Genomic DNA, 17,338 nt, shown 5'->3' with positions numbered 1-17,338 from the left:
GAATAATCAAATTCGTCAACTCACCACAATATGAGTGAACACAAGAAACTCTCATAAACGCTCTATAACTCTAAAAGGGTATCTTCACGTGAACGAGATAATAATTAACTTATTATCTACCACAACGAGATGATCTTCTCTACACACCCTGACATAAATTATTCTTGGACGCCTTCTGCTCAACACCAATAATTTTCTCCAGTACCCCCAAGATGATCTTCTCACCAAACACGACGTCTTACCAACATCTTAATATGAATACTCCACCACGACATATCTCTTAACATCGATAAGTATTCCATAAGCACCATGATGATGTACTAATCCACCATTATTGGTCTCTCACATCCACCCTAAAAGGTGGGATGAATTCCTCACATACCTAATGAGAATTTCCTTGAGAACTCATAGTTAAAACCCATAGCCTAGGCCTCCTTTTATAGGAGTCACATTACTTATTCTACAAGAATATGGTTTCCTTTATTTAGCTATTAAGGTCCTAGAATTTAGGATCCAGTAGAAAATTATGGTTTATTACAAAATTTATGACCGACAAAGTTTGGGTTATCCCAAACCCAAAACTGACCGACCATTACAAGTTTGAATTTATCTTAAACACAAAATCCTCACCAACAACATAATAATTCTCCATCTCGGATCATGCATTTATGCATGAGACATTTAACATGTTATCCCTTTATCTTCTGAAGAACAAAAAAACGATTGCACCATCACTTGTTGCATAAATATCCTCAATAAGAATCAAACTGAAATGTAGTTTACCCAAATTATTCCATATAACCTCCACCATAAGCAAGCAAAAAAAACTTGAAAGTCACTTACTCAAGACTTAATAGTCCAACATATAAGTGATTGTACAAATATCCACCACGACGAAAAATTCTTGACCATCTCACCAACCATGCAATATCTTGAGATATACCTTACTCATTTATGTTTACAACTCCACATTGATTGGAAACATTCTAGGTGTATTGTGTACCAACTCAATCATACCATACACGATCATTGTCCATATGCTACCAATCGATCTTGGTTACAGTCATCATGTACACTTGAGCCGTTGCTGCCCCTTCAAACTTTCTCCATACAAACCCAACTCCGTCTTGGCCTATGTTGTTCCACCTAAGTTAATATTCCGTTCCAATTAAGTTACTAACTTTAACTTGCGCTCCATACCCTTAGGGATGACATCCATAACAACCCTACCAATAAATGAAACTACCACAATATTTTTCGAGCATCTACCTAAGCACCTTTAGCAGAAGCATAACCTTCGTATAAACTCCAGCTAACTCAAGTGCTTCTTAAAACAGCTGATCACACACTTTCTATTTGGACGAGCATATTTACTACAAAAAGTTAACGAGATACTCTGTTAGTTTATACTAAACCAACCTTTATATTAGCTTTAAGAAACTAACTTTCTTGTATGTACCAATGCATATTGATCATGAATCAAACTGCGCACCAAATACAACCAATCCATGGATCATTGTCACTGTGTGCCAATATCGATCTCATCTCTATGAATCTTGCTTTATCGAGCCTGTCTCCGATTGGATCATGATTCTATGACCATATAACACAAATTGAGTTTTACTCATATATAAAAGATCATCATATATTCAGCCAATGCTTACATACCAAAAACATGTCCAGCTTCACAAAGACTTTGACAGCTGACACAAAAATCTTCTCACCGTTTCAGCAACCTCAACGGGCTTTGACATACTTGTCAATCTAGTTTTTTATCAATTTCTTTAGCAAGTATGTAGTTACGACTTCATGGCAGTCAAACGACAACTCAATTCCGGTTCGGATAAAATTCTGACTAGTGTCGATCGAAGAATTCACTGTTACCCTCGTAACAATGCATAATGTCATACATTTTATCTTGTGCATATCGCGTTCTCAATCTTGCTCAAAAAGTACATTAACGTTGTGAAATCTGATAATTCGTCATTCACACAAAGACCCAATCACACACAACAATAATCTGAAACCTTTGGCAACTTCTTCAATCTTCAAGCAATTCAAGATGCTGATATGTTTATCTTCTCATGATATGTATATAAAATAAACTGGCGGAAACTATAATGTTACTGAACCAAATTTCTCAAAATAAATTATACCTTCATCTCTACAGTCTTTGTCACTATTGAAATCAATTTCAATAACTGTAGCAGACAAGCAACTGCCCATACCATTTCTATAATGTAGTTTTCTCTAACCGAAAGTCTCAAACTGACCATTAGGAAATCGAGTATCCAATGGATAATAAAAGTTGACGGAATTTTTTTCGAAATCGCAGCCCTGCCAATTTCATGCACCGTGTTTTCTCCTAGTAGTATGCACCACCCCCATAGCCACACCACCGTACATATATATTATGTAGTATTATATCTTCATTCTTTAAACTCTTGAAGTTTCCAAGCGATACTTTTTTAATTCCTCACAACGGGTCTTTACCAAAGTATAAGACCAATCTGTTTCTCCCAACGGTCTTGCACTTCAACTAGCTCTAATCGACTTTCAACGGTATACAACCAAAAAAAAATCGACTAATATTTTATCTTTTGATTTTTGTCAATCTGAGAGGACTTACTCCAATACACTTTCTAGAGAATCAACTAGACAGTCAGACCCAACCTAGAATAAAGTATATCAAATAGCTTAATATCTCTAACTCTTAATTCAATCCGCAATCAACAAATAGAAATCTGCGAGCCTGATTGAATATAAGAGGAGTTACTTGAATGGTACCAAAGACCAATGTTCAAGTGTCAATCAATGTAATCAACAACCAAAGGTTGGATATTCTAATTGATTGATCTTAATGCACAAACTGTGATATTTCAATTATATAACAAAATATAATGCGAAAAATAAATAACACAGACACCAGAATTTTGTTAATGACGAAACCGCAAATGCAGAAAAACCCCGGGACCTAGTCCAGATTGAACACCACATGTATTGAGTCGCTACAGACACTAGCCTACTACCAATTAACTTCGGACTGGACTGTAGTTGAAGCCTGATCAATCTCACACTGATTCAAGGTAAAGTTGCGCTCCTTACGTCTCTGATCCCAACAGGATACTACACACTTGATTCCCTTATCTGATCTCACCCACAACCAAGAGTTGCTACGACCCAAAGTCGAAGACTTGATAGACAAATCTGTCTCACACAGAAAAGTCTATAGGAATGAATAAATCTATCTCCCACAGATACCCAAGAGATTTTTTATTCCGTCTTTTGATAAATCAAGGTGAACAGGAACCAATTGATAAACCGAACTTATATACCCGAAGAACAACCTAGTATTATCAATCACCTCACAATAAACTTAATCGACTAGCGAAGTTATTGTGGAATCACAAACGGTGAAACGAAGTTTGTTTGTGATTACTTTTCTATCTTGACTATCGGAGATGTAAAATCTCGATCCAATTATTTCAATTATACTCAACTCGATAAAAACATCAAGATCAGATCACGCAACTATAAAGATAATAGTTGGGTCTGGATTCACAATTCCAATGAAGTCTTCAAGTCGTTAACCTACAGGGTCTCGAAAAGAAACCTAAGGTTAAAGGATAATCGACTCTAGTTATGCAACTAGTAACATACATGAGGTATGGGGATTAGGTTTCCCAGTTGCTAGAGTTCTCCTTTATGTAGTTTTCAAATCAGGGTTTGCAATCCAAGTTACCTTGGTAACAAATCATTCAATATTCACCGTTATATGAAAAACCTGATTCAACCAAGCTAATATCTTTCAACCGTTAGATCTAACTTAGCTCGTTACACACAAATGAAATGTACCCTCATTTAGGTTTATATAACCGTACCTAAACCTGTACACCATATTGGTTCAAAAATATTTAACCGAGGTTAGCCATATGATTACTCTCATATCAACCTTATTCATCTTAACCATAACTAGTTCAAATGATTCAAATGAAACTACTTAATAATTGTTCAATTGTTTAGAAAAAACAATTGAAATAAAATCTGTTTGATTCACTTGAATCAATCATGAACATTATAGCCACGGTTTGCAAAGATTGCATTCCTTATGATTTAAATGTTTAAGTTCATGGACTTGACCGATTTGACAAAGTAACCGGCTTAAGTATGCGTACGGGTATGCGTACTTAAGCAACCGTTTTTTTAGTTTGTAAAGTTTCCAAACTCATCAGAAATTTTCGGTTCAAAAACTTCCGCCAGTACGCGTACGGGTACGCATACTTAAGGTGACTAGTTAAGAGTTTTGCCAAAACCAAACTCAGCAGAAATTCTCGGTTCGAGAACTTCCGCCAGCATGCGTACGGGTACGCATACTTAACCTGTCTCCTTCACCAATTTCGTATACACACATATGCATACTCTTGGCTTCCGGTTTATGGACTTATACACTAATGTGCGAACACACTATATATGCTATATCCAAAGATGGTTACATCATCAACTATTTATTTCAATCATTGAAACATTCTTCTATAATGTCAATAGCCGTTTTCACACACTATTAACATCAAAGCAATTTTCAAGATATTGAAATAATCATTATTGAAACCTTCCAAATCTTACACCAAATGATTGTATCACATAAACCATGTAAGATGTTACTCGGCAATTTTATCATGATATAAGATGAACTTGGTCGAAGCGAAAGCTTACCAACACATATTTCGAGAAATATGTAAGCGAGATATACTCAGCTCGAAATCTCAAATGTGTATAGAGAAAATTATATCGTAACACGACTTATGTCTCAATATAGGAGATAGTAGAAATAGACTTTCTAAGTGATAGATAAGTTCAAGTCTCTACATACCTTTTGTCGAAGAAGTTCCACAAGCTCCCCTTGTAGTTCTTCGTCTTGAAGAGATGAACGTCGAGAGATTTAAGCTCAACTACACTATCTATGTCCTAGTCCGAGACATCTATAAATAGGCTAGAAATCAAGACTTATACTTTTGATCACTAACATTGACAAACATGCTTGAGATAGAAACGCATGCGAGTTCGACCGAGCAATGCTCTAACATCTTTACTTCCACAGACACACAAATCAATATTTGTATCCCAACTACAATACTCTTGCCTTCTTGTATCTTGCACCGATTAATTGAAAACCGATCTAGTCTTTCAAACAATTCACAAAAATATTTGAATATTGAATAAATAAACTTACTTGAAGTCGTGCATAGGGTTTATGCTCCAATAAGTGTAAATGTCAAATATCCAATGTAGAGCACCACAAACATCAAAACCCACATCTTGAATATATCAAATGCAGATCACCTGGTATACTCTCACTCCCTTTAGAAGTACGCTTTACTTTTCTTTTTTCCCGAAACTGATGAAATCAAATCCCACATATACTTGGAAACATCAAATTCTGCATCTTCATAAGTTGTAACATCAAATCCTCATACTTGATGGAACCAAATCCTTTGTCTTCAAAAATTTTTACCAAACAAAAAATCTAAAACTTCTCTATTCAGAATCTTCTATCTAGCCTAAAGCTCTGATACCAATTGTTGAGGAAATTGTCATCCAACCCAATGCTCTGATATTAATGGTTGGGGTTCAGATCCATCTGCACATGCTAATAATGCGGAAAAAAAACTAGCTAACAAGAAACGTACATTTCTTGGATTAGAAGAAGAGAAAGATAACCAAATAGATGCAAGCCATAAACAAAAGCAATAAGTAAAGAAAGTACTCACATATTTAACGTGGTTTGAATTATATACTGTCTATGTATATTGTTACATCCACCAAAACGTCTATGACCTGTTTCTTTATTATAGAATCACCAACATGAGAACTACACAAGAATTGAGTAATCAATCCGACTCACTACAATATGACTGAACACAAGAAACTCCCACAAACGCTCTATAACTCTAAAACGGTGTCTTCACCCAAACAAGATAATAATTACCTTATTATCTACCACAATGAGATGATCTTCTCTGCACACGTCAACATAAATTATTCTTGGAAGCTTTCTGCTCAACACCAATAATTTACTCTATCACCACCAAGATGATTTTCTCCTCAAACGCGATGTGTTACCAACATCCCCATATGAATACTCCATAACGACATATCTCTCAACATCGATAAGTACTCCATAAGCATCATAATGATATACTAATCCACCATTATTGGTCTCTCACATCCACCCCAAAAGGTGAGATGAGTTCCTCACATCTCAAATGAGAATTTCTTTGAGAACTCATAGCTTAGGCCTCCTTTTATAGGAGTAACATTACTTATGCTACAAGAATAGAGTTTCCTTAACTTAGCTATTAAGGTCCTAGAATTTAGGATCAAGTAAACAATAGGGTTTATCACAAAGTTTATGACCGACAAGGTTTGGGTTATCCCAAACCCAAACTGACCGACCATTAATCGGAAACCCAAACTGACCCGCCATTACAAGTTTGAGTTTATCTTAAACACAAACTCCTCACCGACAACCTAACAATTATTACCAACCATCCAGTTGATGAATCCCCTTTCAAAACTCGTTAAATAGGTAACTCTCAGACCCAGGTTGCTCGGAAGCTTAGAAGATCCAATAAAGTGATTTCTTTCATGCTGAGTTTAAGCTTATAAGTTTCTCTAACTACCGTCTCAGAAGATAGCTAAGCAAATAGCTCGATTTTCTAGACATCATCAAGTTGTCTTTGTTTTGATAATGCGTATATTTCTTGTTTCAGCTAGAAGATTTAGAATCCTTGGAACTCAAGCAGGTTAGTGTCAGATCCAAACTCCGCTGATTGTTTGGCTTTTCTGTGCTGTTTTTTCCTTCTCTACTCCAAGACCAGTGAAAAGCTGACATAATTGTTTTAACATGATAGCATGTGTCATAGGTTCGTGAGTGGGGCATGTGAATTAATTGCCCAAAAGCCACCAGCTTGATTCTTTTTCATTTATAATCAAGAAATTATTTTATTTTTTATTTTTTTTCCTCGGCAAACATAAGTATATTGAAAAAGTTTACAGGTTATAAGAGCGTCCACGGTGGTGCGAGTATAACCAAAGACCAAAGACTAAAAAAAAAGACCAAATTTGGGTTTAGTCCGTCATGTGGCATAGTGGGAAAAGAGTATATTTGGTCACGCATTGATAAACATTACGCCTGGAATCAGGCGTTGGTAAAGATAACGCCCGAGTGGGGCGTTGGTATAGTATACGCTTCAGAAACAAAAAAAAAAAAAAATGGGGCGGAGGTATAAAGCCCGCCCCATGCAAGTTTCATAAATTGTGAAGTTGAAAATGGAGTGGGGCGTTAAGTATATGAACGCCCCATTTCGCGCGTTAAGTTTATGAACGCCCCATCGGGCGTACATTTAACCAACGCCCCGTTTCAGGCGTACATTATATCAACGCTCCTTGTGTAGCGGACATTATATCAACGCCCCATGAATGGCGGAGATTATATCAACGCCTGATGTGTAGCGGAGATTATATCAACGCCCGAGTATATTTGGATTTGGTCTTGATCGCAGACCAAATTTGGTCTGGATTTTACTCTTTGATCAAATTTTGATCGATGATCCGTCCCACTACGCCAGCCCACTCGACTGAAAATTTGGGTTTACTCGTCCATTGCAGTTGCTCTAAGCGCACAACAACATCCACAAACGACCATGAGGGTTCCGTTACAATTTAAAAACCGCAAACACCTCCTAAACCAAAAGCGGAAACAGTAAAAACTTACCGCTCCTCGCTGATAACTCCTAGCAACCCAGAAAAAACTTGCAGAGGAATTATGGTTATAATCAAAGGAATTATGAATGAGTGGAAATCTCCTCATAAAAGTGTGTATCCAATTTGAGGGATATTCATGGTTAGATGCTTCCCAAATAGGCGGGTCTAGATTGGGGTTTTATCCTATATCTGTTAAAGCGTCCCAGCTTGGTTGAATAACTATGGTTTAAAGGAGCGTTAATGGTTGTTTACGTGATCTCTTGTACCTTTTATTTTATCAGTACTTTTTTTTTTGATTAAGAAAAATATTTTTCTATATATTTAAAAGGTTGATTTTTTAGAATGATGTTCGTAATTTATTCACACTAAAGAATTAGCTCACTTTTGTTTACCATTTCCCGGTTTATTACTGCTGAAAATATCACCTTGTTAATATATGGTGAATTGGTTGAACTTTTCATGCCGCAAGCGTAAGGTATATATTAGCTGGTCAACATACAGTTTTTGGTTCATGGATAGGACACATTTATAATTTGGTAACGATCCCCTCTATGCCTGCATTTGTTGGCATATGTAAAGTTGTATTTGTAGGAACGGTTCGGGCTTTTGGATCGAGACTTCACAGACATTTCAGGGTGTTGAATTTTTCATTCTCGCAAAATCTTGCATGCTTTAGCACTCCGTACTAGCATGTGGGTTGCAATGTTGCGTAGATCTGGCAGTGGCGCACATCTACACAGCACTGGCACTAGAAAGGAAGATGCATTCAGAAGTAGACACCGTTGCAACAAATGCACACGTTTTATTACATCGATGAGTACATTAGGAATGTACTCAAAATTCAAGTACAACAAAAAACAACTTTTGAAACTAAATGACCAAACAATTAAACAATACAAACCTGTGACAGAAATGAGCAAAAACGAACACGAGAACAAGTATTACATTAAGGTAATAAGAATGACACTGGCTCATAGAGACCATGAGATCAGCGAAGAGGATGAGCTGATTCTTAATAAAGACCATTGCGTCCATAAAAACCAAAGCCAGTGCCATATGATCCGTGATGAGGGAGAGAAGAAGTGAGGATCTGATGGTTTGGAATAGCTGGCTTTGTTTCATAAGTAGTAGTAGAACTATATTCACTATGCGATGTACTACTCATTCCATTTGAAGAATTGTTCCCCGGTAAAAATGACATCGAACTAGAAGAACCGAGCAATAATTCATCGGCTCGCTCAGCAACCTGATTTTTGAGTTCATCAATAGCGCTACTCAATTGCTCCAACTCATGTACCCCTAGATCATCAATAGGATCCCACCAAAACTGTTTCCTACTTGCTTTCTTCATCTTTTTCAACGCGGCTCCTCTTTTTTTCTCGGCTTCCAACTTGTTAAGTGCTTCAGTATATTCTTTATTGAGTTCACGAATTTTGGCATCACGATGAGCCGAGACAAGTGGAGTTGGAGTCATGTTCTCCTGAAGAGAATTCCCCGAGAGGTAACGATCGATTACAGATTCAGGATGTATGAAAGAAAAAGGTTTTCCAGCAGGCGAGAACACGATAATGGCGATTTCAGCCCCACAAAGGGTACAAAGCTCATGAGCCTTCTTTATAAGACCTCCTCTGCGTTTTGAGAAAGTAACTTGTCTTGCATCTTCTTTCTCAATTCTCTTGATCTCAATCTTTTGTCTTCCCATGCTTGGTTTTCTTGTCACTGCCATGATGATTGAAATGAAATTTGGGGTAATTTTTTGTGTTTTTTTCTTCTTCTCTTGGAGTGGTGACAATGTGGCGTTTAAGAGATGGGGATATAAAGGGTCGAGACTCGAGACTTTTATGCATGTAATGAATTTTCCTTTACAAATAATAGTTGTCTAATTTAATTTCATACATTAATTGAATAATTAGAGTGTTAATTCATTTTTCTTACCGTAAAAAAGTTTTTACTTACCATATTCAAAGTAATCAAACTTAAACAAATCTTATCTAGTGAGTGATGGAGTAATTATGTGCATGATGCATGTAATTATTTTGTTGACCTTCCTTTTCTAAACGCTTATATTCATGACCTTTAATTAGCACCATAATGGGCAAGTTTTTAACTGATGAAATTTAAGGTAGGTAGTAAAAGAAAATCTGTGTTGAAATGGAATTATCTTGATAGAAAATCCTAGAACTAATTGAACTTAAAGCTTAGGAATCTATCTTAGAGTCTGAAATGGAAGATGATGATTAATAATAGTCTGGTTTTGGTCATTTTTTGTTGGATCATCATAACTTTGACAACTAGTATATCATAAAGTCCGTGTTTCCAGATGCATTGCACAGACGATGAATATGCTTAGCTATGCGGTATGCCATGGCATGGCATTGCGCGAAACCGTCTAGCGACTCTAGCCAGCTAATTAAGTAAATTATTCTCGATTCATATAAAATGAACAAGAAAGATGTACTGCCTCAAAGAAATAACCCCGTGCTTATAAAGAAGGCTGATCGCTTGATACTGTAATAGATAATATTTGAAAGGCTTCGAGGTATATCTGTCTTACCGTGTTTTTTCATACCTCTTTGGCTCCTCTCTTCAAGTCCTTGCCTCACTTGTAAAATATCAACCATGGAAACTGTCGGTCCCCGAGCCTAGACGTAAAAACATGTTGATATGGCTGAATATCACCGTAAGAACTTAGTGCTATACCAAATGAGTTTTTAGATGACCCATCTTAATGATTGCCGGTCGGCCATGAAACCGAGTTCAACAAACAGATCCATGATGCCGAATAAGAAGAATCCTCATTTTGGGCATACTGAAATCTTACTAGGCATATTGCATAAAGACAAAAAAGGTTGTGAAATAGCAAAATCAGATTACCCCTTAACCCAATTTTTTTTAATGACAAATCTGCCCTTTACGTATTAGTGTTAGTAATATTGATTAGTGATTAAATATTTTGTTTAGTGATTAAGATAATTTTCAGAATTATAAAGGTTGTTTAGATGATTTTTTGGATCATGGTTCGGCGAAACAAGTTGAGGTTCGGCTCATATCTATGAACCGAATCTACCAATTGATGAACGGTTCGCTCACTGAATCTGTTTACTGCATGCGCCGAACCTATAATTTTCAATTCCAACCCTTTTGCTAGACACTAGTTCGGCTTATATGAAAGTTTCACAGTAAGCCGAACAACATCCTAAATAGCCCGGAAAAAAAATATTAATTACTGGTTCGACTTATATTTCGAAAATCGTATGAGCCGAACATCCATTTGTTATTTTTTGGGTTAAAATATTGTTATTGGTTCGGCACATATTGGGAATATCGTAATAGCCGAACCTCGTAAATGTGCTAGGTTCGGCACATATTATGATTATCGAATACGCCGAACCCCTATGCATCTCTATATGTGACTAGGTTCGGCTTGAAATTTCATGAAATTTCATGCCGAACTATTCATATACACTTACAAGAAGCTTTTGTGAAGAATAGTTCGGCTAAAAATGCAACTCAATTTTGAGCCGAACCCAACACTGTAACCGTCATTTAATCGATGAAAAACAACAAATAGGAGATTGGGTTTGTCAAACTTATTTTCTTATCCTCATTTCCGGAGTTGGAGATGCAGTTGGTTCAATTTCTGGTTCAATTGGTGGTTGATTTTCAGTTTCTACACCTTCATCTTCAATTGGTTCTTCTTCTTCAATTGAGGGATTAGAAGACGATTTGGTTTTCCTAGTCCCTGCTTTTCTTTGTATGAGTCATTATGTGGTTGATTTTAATCGAAGATCAAATTTTTACGAATCGACAATTAATCACGATGATGATTTATTTTTTTCGCAGGAGGGGGAAGAGTTCGGCTAGAGGAGGAGGAGGAAGAAGAGATGTTAAGGGAAACTGATTTTGATTTTTTAGAAAACTGATTTTAGATTTTTGTATTAAAGGTATATAGGTAATTGAACTACTCATAGGATACCCCTTATAAGGTCACCCCAAGATGGGACTATTGTTTTGTATGCCTAGAAAGATTTAGGTATGCCCAAAATCAGGGTTCAATAAGAACTACCTAACTTAGTAGCCTAGCTAGATAGTTTTTTCATCCCATTCAAAAATATAAGTAAACCCAGTACGTACTTATATATTGTTTAAAGAGAAGTGTTCTCTCATCTCCGAGCTCAAAATCAAAACCCTAGTTTAATGCTCGCTCTAGACCTGAAAAGGAGAAGCTAGCATCAATGTCAAGCTTTCCTGAAGATGTCTATCTTGAGATCCTCGCAAGGCTACCAGTATAATCCACATTTGTACGTAAGTGTGTTTGCAAATTTTGGTTTTCACTAATTTCTTTCCCTAATTTGGTTAAGACACACCTTATTCTTATTATCCAAAAGGAAAACCTTAGTCTAATGCTTAATACTTACGACAAGAGTCGAGGAAAATACGTATTATATTCCATCGGTTATGATCCGTTATTAGGGCAACTCTTATGATATGGAGGTAAAATCATCCATAACTTAAGGAGTATCCACATATATGTGGACCTTCATCAAAGAGTGGAAATAAAACCCACTATGATGAAAAATCAAAAAGATTAATCCATCTGTCAGCAGGTGACATTTTGCAACAAATATAAAGTGTTTCTGATTTGAGAAAAACACTTAATCGAATCATTAACTGTTATAAACGTTGCAACATGTCCTATTTTTCAATCCGTAACACTAAATTGAATCAGCAACATATATATCGTCCTAATTGATTTCAGTCAAAAAATGAAAAACTCCATCCGGTCATTAAGTGACCGGATGAGAATAAAAAAAATAAAAAACAAATATTGATCAGAACACTTAGTGTCCGGATGGGGTATCCGGTCATCCAATGACTGGATGGACTCTCTACAACTCCCTCCACTGATTTGAGGAGTACCCTCTTGACCTAACAAACATATGGATGTTAAAATTATCTATAGACGCACTTTTTGATCCATAAGATGTGCACTATCACAAAGATATGGATGATTTTTTTCTCCATAGAAGTTGCCCTTAATGAATGAAGTCAGAAATAATATTGTTGAAATAAGCTACCCATTAAAAACTTTAGATTGTGCAGCTGAGTTGGCTGGTTCTTGTAATGGGCTCGTTTTCTTGGAGAACAATGCAAGGAGTTTTGCTTGTCTTTGGAATCCAGCCACTAAAAAGTACAGGAAAATAGATAAATATGAGAGGGGATGTGGATATGTACGAGGTTTTGGTTATGATCGTAAGTCTGATGATTACACGATAATCGATATAATAGATATTGTGGGGGACGCTTATGGACCCAGGATGAACACTTCTTTGATCGCAGTCTTTACGTTAAGATCAAGGGTTAAGTGATAAAATGCCCCAAAATGGATTTCAAGGTTGTGAAAATGCCACGGACATTAGAAAAAAGATTAAAATGCCCCATTTCGTTAGATTTTCCGTTATGGAGATTTAAGTAGTCGAAATTGCCCTTTAAGGTACATTGTAACATTGTTCATTCAGGGTTCAATGTTTAATATTTAGCGTTCAAGGCTTAGGGTTCAGAGTTTGGGGTTCATAATTTAGGATTCAGGTGGTGGTGGTGGTGGTGCGGTGGTATTGGTGGTGGTAGCGATGGTTATAGTGGCGGTGGTGGTGGCGGTGATGGTGGTGGTGGTGGCGGCGATGGTGATAATGGTGGTGGCGGTGATGATGGTGGCGGCGGTGGCGATGGTGGTTGTTCTAGTGGTAGTGGTGGTAGCGGTGGTGGTGGCAGCGGTGGTGGTTGGTGGTTGTTCGTTTGGTGGTGGCGGTGGTAGTGGCGGATTGGGGCGTTTTGATTAAGAAGGATAAAAATGGAATTTCAAAACTCCGTTGACCGGTCAAGATGCCCAATTTTAATCAAAAAGCCCCAAAACTAACATAATGGGACATTTTAATCTTTTACCTAAAAACGGGACATTTTCACAACCTTGGGGTCCATTTTAGGACATTTTGTCACTTAACCCTAAGATCAAATGTACGGAAGACTCGAATTGTGCCTTATAAGTTTACTATATAGTGGGGTGCTCGTTAATGGAGCTCTACACTGGTTTGGCGAAGTGCATGACAAACACAACTTGTTCATAATCTCTTTTGATATCAGCAATGAGAAGTTTAATGAATTGCAACAAAAAAAGGAACTTTTAGAGAATAAGCATAATATATTTCATATTATGGGAGTTTTGGATGAGTGCCTTTGTGTAGTTGTTAATAATGCCGTTAAAGTTTGTTTTGAAGTTTGGGTGATGCAAAATTATGGAGTTGGTGAATCTTGGACTAAACTACATGACATCATACCCCATGAGAGAATTATGAAATATCCCCCACGTTTGAAGCCTGTGTAGTCTTTCAGGAAGGGGGGGTGAAGATTCTGTTCTGCTGTGATGCCTCTGGTTATCTAGCGTTGTATGACCTAAGACATGGAAGTGCTAAAAAGCTAAATTTGTGTGGCATAGAGTTCATTAGCAGAGTGAATTATTTTGAAAGCTTAGTTTCACCTAATGCTGCCTAGTACTTATGTGGCGGAAATTAGCAACGAAGACACAGACCACGGAGAGAAAAAAAAAATGAGATGGCGAGTCTTCATTAGATATACTGCACTTGATATTCCAAAGAGTTTTTCCCCTTTTCTTAGGAACCAATTTGCACTTGCAAATATTTGTTTAGATACCTTTAATTGCTTCTTCAATAAATCTTCACTTCTTATTCCCAAAGCATGATCATAGTTATGGGCTTTCCCCATGAGGCGACTTTGCTTTTGGGTTCTACCTTGTACGTTTCTCATTGTCACGATCCACATTATCATATCGGTTAAAAGTTCTTACTTTATATCCCAAAGATTATCGTATATAGTGTATCGTTGCATGCCATGAGACGACCGACCCCTGCTTTATACACAAGTCACCGCGAGATTCAAAATACGCGCGATAAAAAGCCGATAATGTGACAATTTTATATCAACTTGATGATCAGAAAATTCAGAACTGACCCATCAAATTGACATTTTGAAGATAGTGAAATTTTATAGGTTGGTGTCTAAGCAAATCTAGTTTTTTAATCCAAACTTAACGATTAAAACCAACTAAACAATGCGAAAATGCTAAGCAATGTGACCTTTATAGAGTCTACGCTAGGAGCATCATAAAGGTAAACAGAGAGACCGGGAATCATTTATGAGCATTTCGTTTTAATATGACTTCGTTTCAACGATGGCAGGTAAATTATAATCCACGGAAATTTGTGAATGACTTCATCCCACATGCCACGTGCACATGGTACCGTTTACAAGCCAGCCAAAAATTTTGCTCTACATGCCACATGGTAATGCTTACAAGCCAACCAAGTTTTCAGCAACTTTGTAAACCCAATATTCACTGTGAATTTCTGTAGCTCATTTACAGGAACACACACAAATAATCAAATTTCAGGGGGGTTAAATCGGCCTTTATGGAATGACTTTATTCCATCGGCCATTGGTTGCTTTTCTGCAATGAATGCTTCAAGAAATCATACAAAAAAACAAAAACAAAAAATCTTTATCTTTACCCCAAGTTTCCCAATTTAACATCGCTTGTAAGTATCAAGGCCGATTGTAGACCGTGAAGCACCGGCGTAGCTCAGCCACCGGCCATCCGTGGACAAGCACAACCGGGGCAGCTCGGCCGTGAATGTTCAAACTTCGTCTGGGCCATTTGAATTAGCATCTTCTTCATGAATAAATCCTAGAGCATGCAAAGCATCTTCTCTACTCCAACCTGAACCAACTAATCTGACAGACAATAACCTCAAATACTGATTCAATGTCTCTTTATCTTTCAAAAATCGAACATCTAAATCATTTTTATGATCAATTGTTTTTGTCGTCGTTGTTGTGATCATTTCTCTAACTTCGTCATCAGACCATCCACCACTTTTCAAACTCTTTCTCATTTCCTCAAACTTGTCTTCTAATTTCAACCTCCACCCTTGATTCTCAACACTACATTCAATCAACTCAGACCAGAACTCAATCTTCTTATCTCCGCCCCAAGTAGAAGGACATTTCATCACCTTCTTTGAAACTTCAGCAATGTTAATGATTTGACAGCATTCACTAATCTCATGAAAAAACCCAACAATGTCGAAACCAGAGTATCGTAAATTTTCATCTTTGACAAAAATAACAGGATTTCCAGCTAGATTCGGACTCGAAGGAATGTAATAATTTCTGTAAATGGGAATCAAGACTGGAGCTTTCTTTAATAAATGTTTAGCAAATGTTAATGCATTATTTGGATCATCAGGTCGATTACCCCATATCCGAAACCATAAGTTTCTTTTAGATATTTCTCTGCAAATCCCCAGAATCGGAAGATTGATCAAGATTTTGAGTTGCTGATGTGACGATGATCTCCAGTTAGGAAATTCAGGGCCAGTCGGTAACCCTTCATTAAGAATCGAACGAAGATCAGGAGGGAATACAAAACCAAATGAATTCTCAATGGAAGATAATTCATCATCGGTTAATCCTTCTGTTATATGAATTTCGCATGTTCTTAAGTGAGAAATTACCTTTTTCGCGTAAGCAGCGAAGGAGAAACATACTCGTCTTGGGTTTTGAAGTTGATCAGGTGGTGATTTGGTTGATGTTGATGATATTGCCATTAGAGATGGATTGAAAAGAGAGGACGAAGGGTTTGGTGAAGTTTGTTGAGATTTGATTGTAGCTTAGTCGTATAGAGAAGAATTTCTATGTCCTTAAAAAATGCCTAAGTCAGGGGATATTACCGAAGAAGGTGTTCGGAAACTATCATCATCAAATCAAGAAATCTAAAAATAAAATAAAATGATATCTCTGTCAGAGCTAGCTAGAAGCCTAGAACTTGTGCTCGCTCTGGAGTCTGGAGTGGACTTTCGGACTCGGGCTATTTGACTCCTTGACCACTGGACCATGCTGTTAAAATTTAAGTGTGGCTGCTGGAATTCGATCCCAGTTATTCATGACATTAATCTTTTTCCTTTTTGAAGCATTAATTTTATTAATCAACTGCATTTATTAAAAGATACTCCCAAATTAAATTTTGAGATTCTCTTTTACTAAGAGAATAAGAGCACACCATTTAGGATTATGTTTCTCCTATAAGAATACTTTCCAAAGTAAATTTTCTTTACCACAACACAAACAAACAAACAACATAGGTTATTTTGTTTCTGTGGAGAGAACTAAAGAGGATGGCTATGAAGAACACTCTCATCTTATGCTTTTTCTTGGTTCTTTCAATTTTCTTTGCAGGTGAATATACACTTATTTTTCTTATTTAATCCATAATAATAGGTTAATTGGTGATTAAACTTTTAACGATTTTACCATCTCTGCACCAGTAAGGTTTTTTTTGTATATATGGTCTTAATTTGCTTTCTTATTTCTTCTGAAATCGACATGTAGATGGAAAAGCCATATTGAATCAAGATGAACCTTGCACGATGACATGGGTATCGGCGTGTACCAATGATGACTTTAAGGATTGCAAGGATCGGTGTATCAATGATTATGGTGG

At 36.8% G+C, this 17,338-nt stretch overlaps 2 protein-coding genes across 2 annotated transcripts; both read right to left on the bottom strand.

Moving 5' to 3' along the window:
* Window positions 1-8,676: 8,676 nt before the first annotated feature.
* LOC113285910 (agamous-like MADS-box protein AGL61) lies at window positions 8,677-9,499 on the bottom strand. Its single transcript, XM_026534646.1, has one exon. It carries the CDS (start codon window positions 9,488-9,490, stop codon window positions 8,777-8,779), a length of 714 nt encoding a protein of 237 aa, XP_026390431.1. The 5' UTR covers window positions 9,491-9,499; the 3' UTR covers window positions 8,677-8,776.
* Window positions 9,500-15,110: 5,611 nt separating this feature from the next.
* LOC113285909 lies at window positions 15,111-16,596 on the bottom strand. Its single transcript, XM_026534644.1, has 2 exons — window positions 16,353-16,596; window positions 15,111-16,225 (listed from the first exon to the last, which is right to left on the bottom strand). Exons 1-2 carry the CDS (start codon window positions 16,381-16,383, stop codon window positions 15,474-15,476), a joined length of 783 nt encoding a protein of 260 aa, XP_026390429.1. The 5' UTR covers window positions 16,384-16,596; the 3' UTR covers window positions 15,111-15,473.
* Window positions 16,597-17,338: the final 742 nt, after the last annotated feature.

Source organism: Papaver somniferum, chromosome 6, assembly GCF_003573695.1.
Source record: "Papaver somniferum cultivar HN1 chromosome 6, ASM357369v1, whole genome shotgun sequence".
NCBI classification, from domain to species: domain Eukaryota; kingdom Viridiplantae; phylum Streptophyta; class Magnoliopsida; order Ranunculales; family Papaveraceae; genus Papaver; species Papaver somniferum.
Note: the sequence above shows the minus strand (reverse complement) of the source record. Positions and strands in the feature narration are given on the sequence as shown.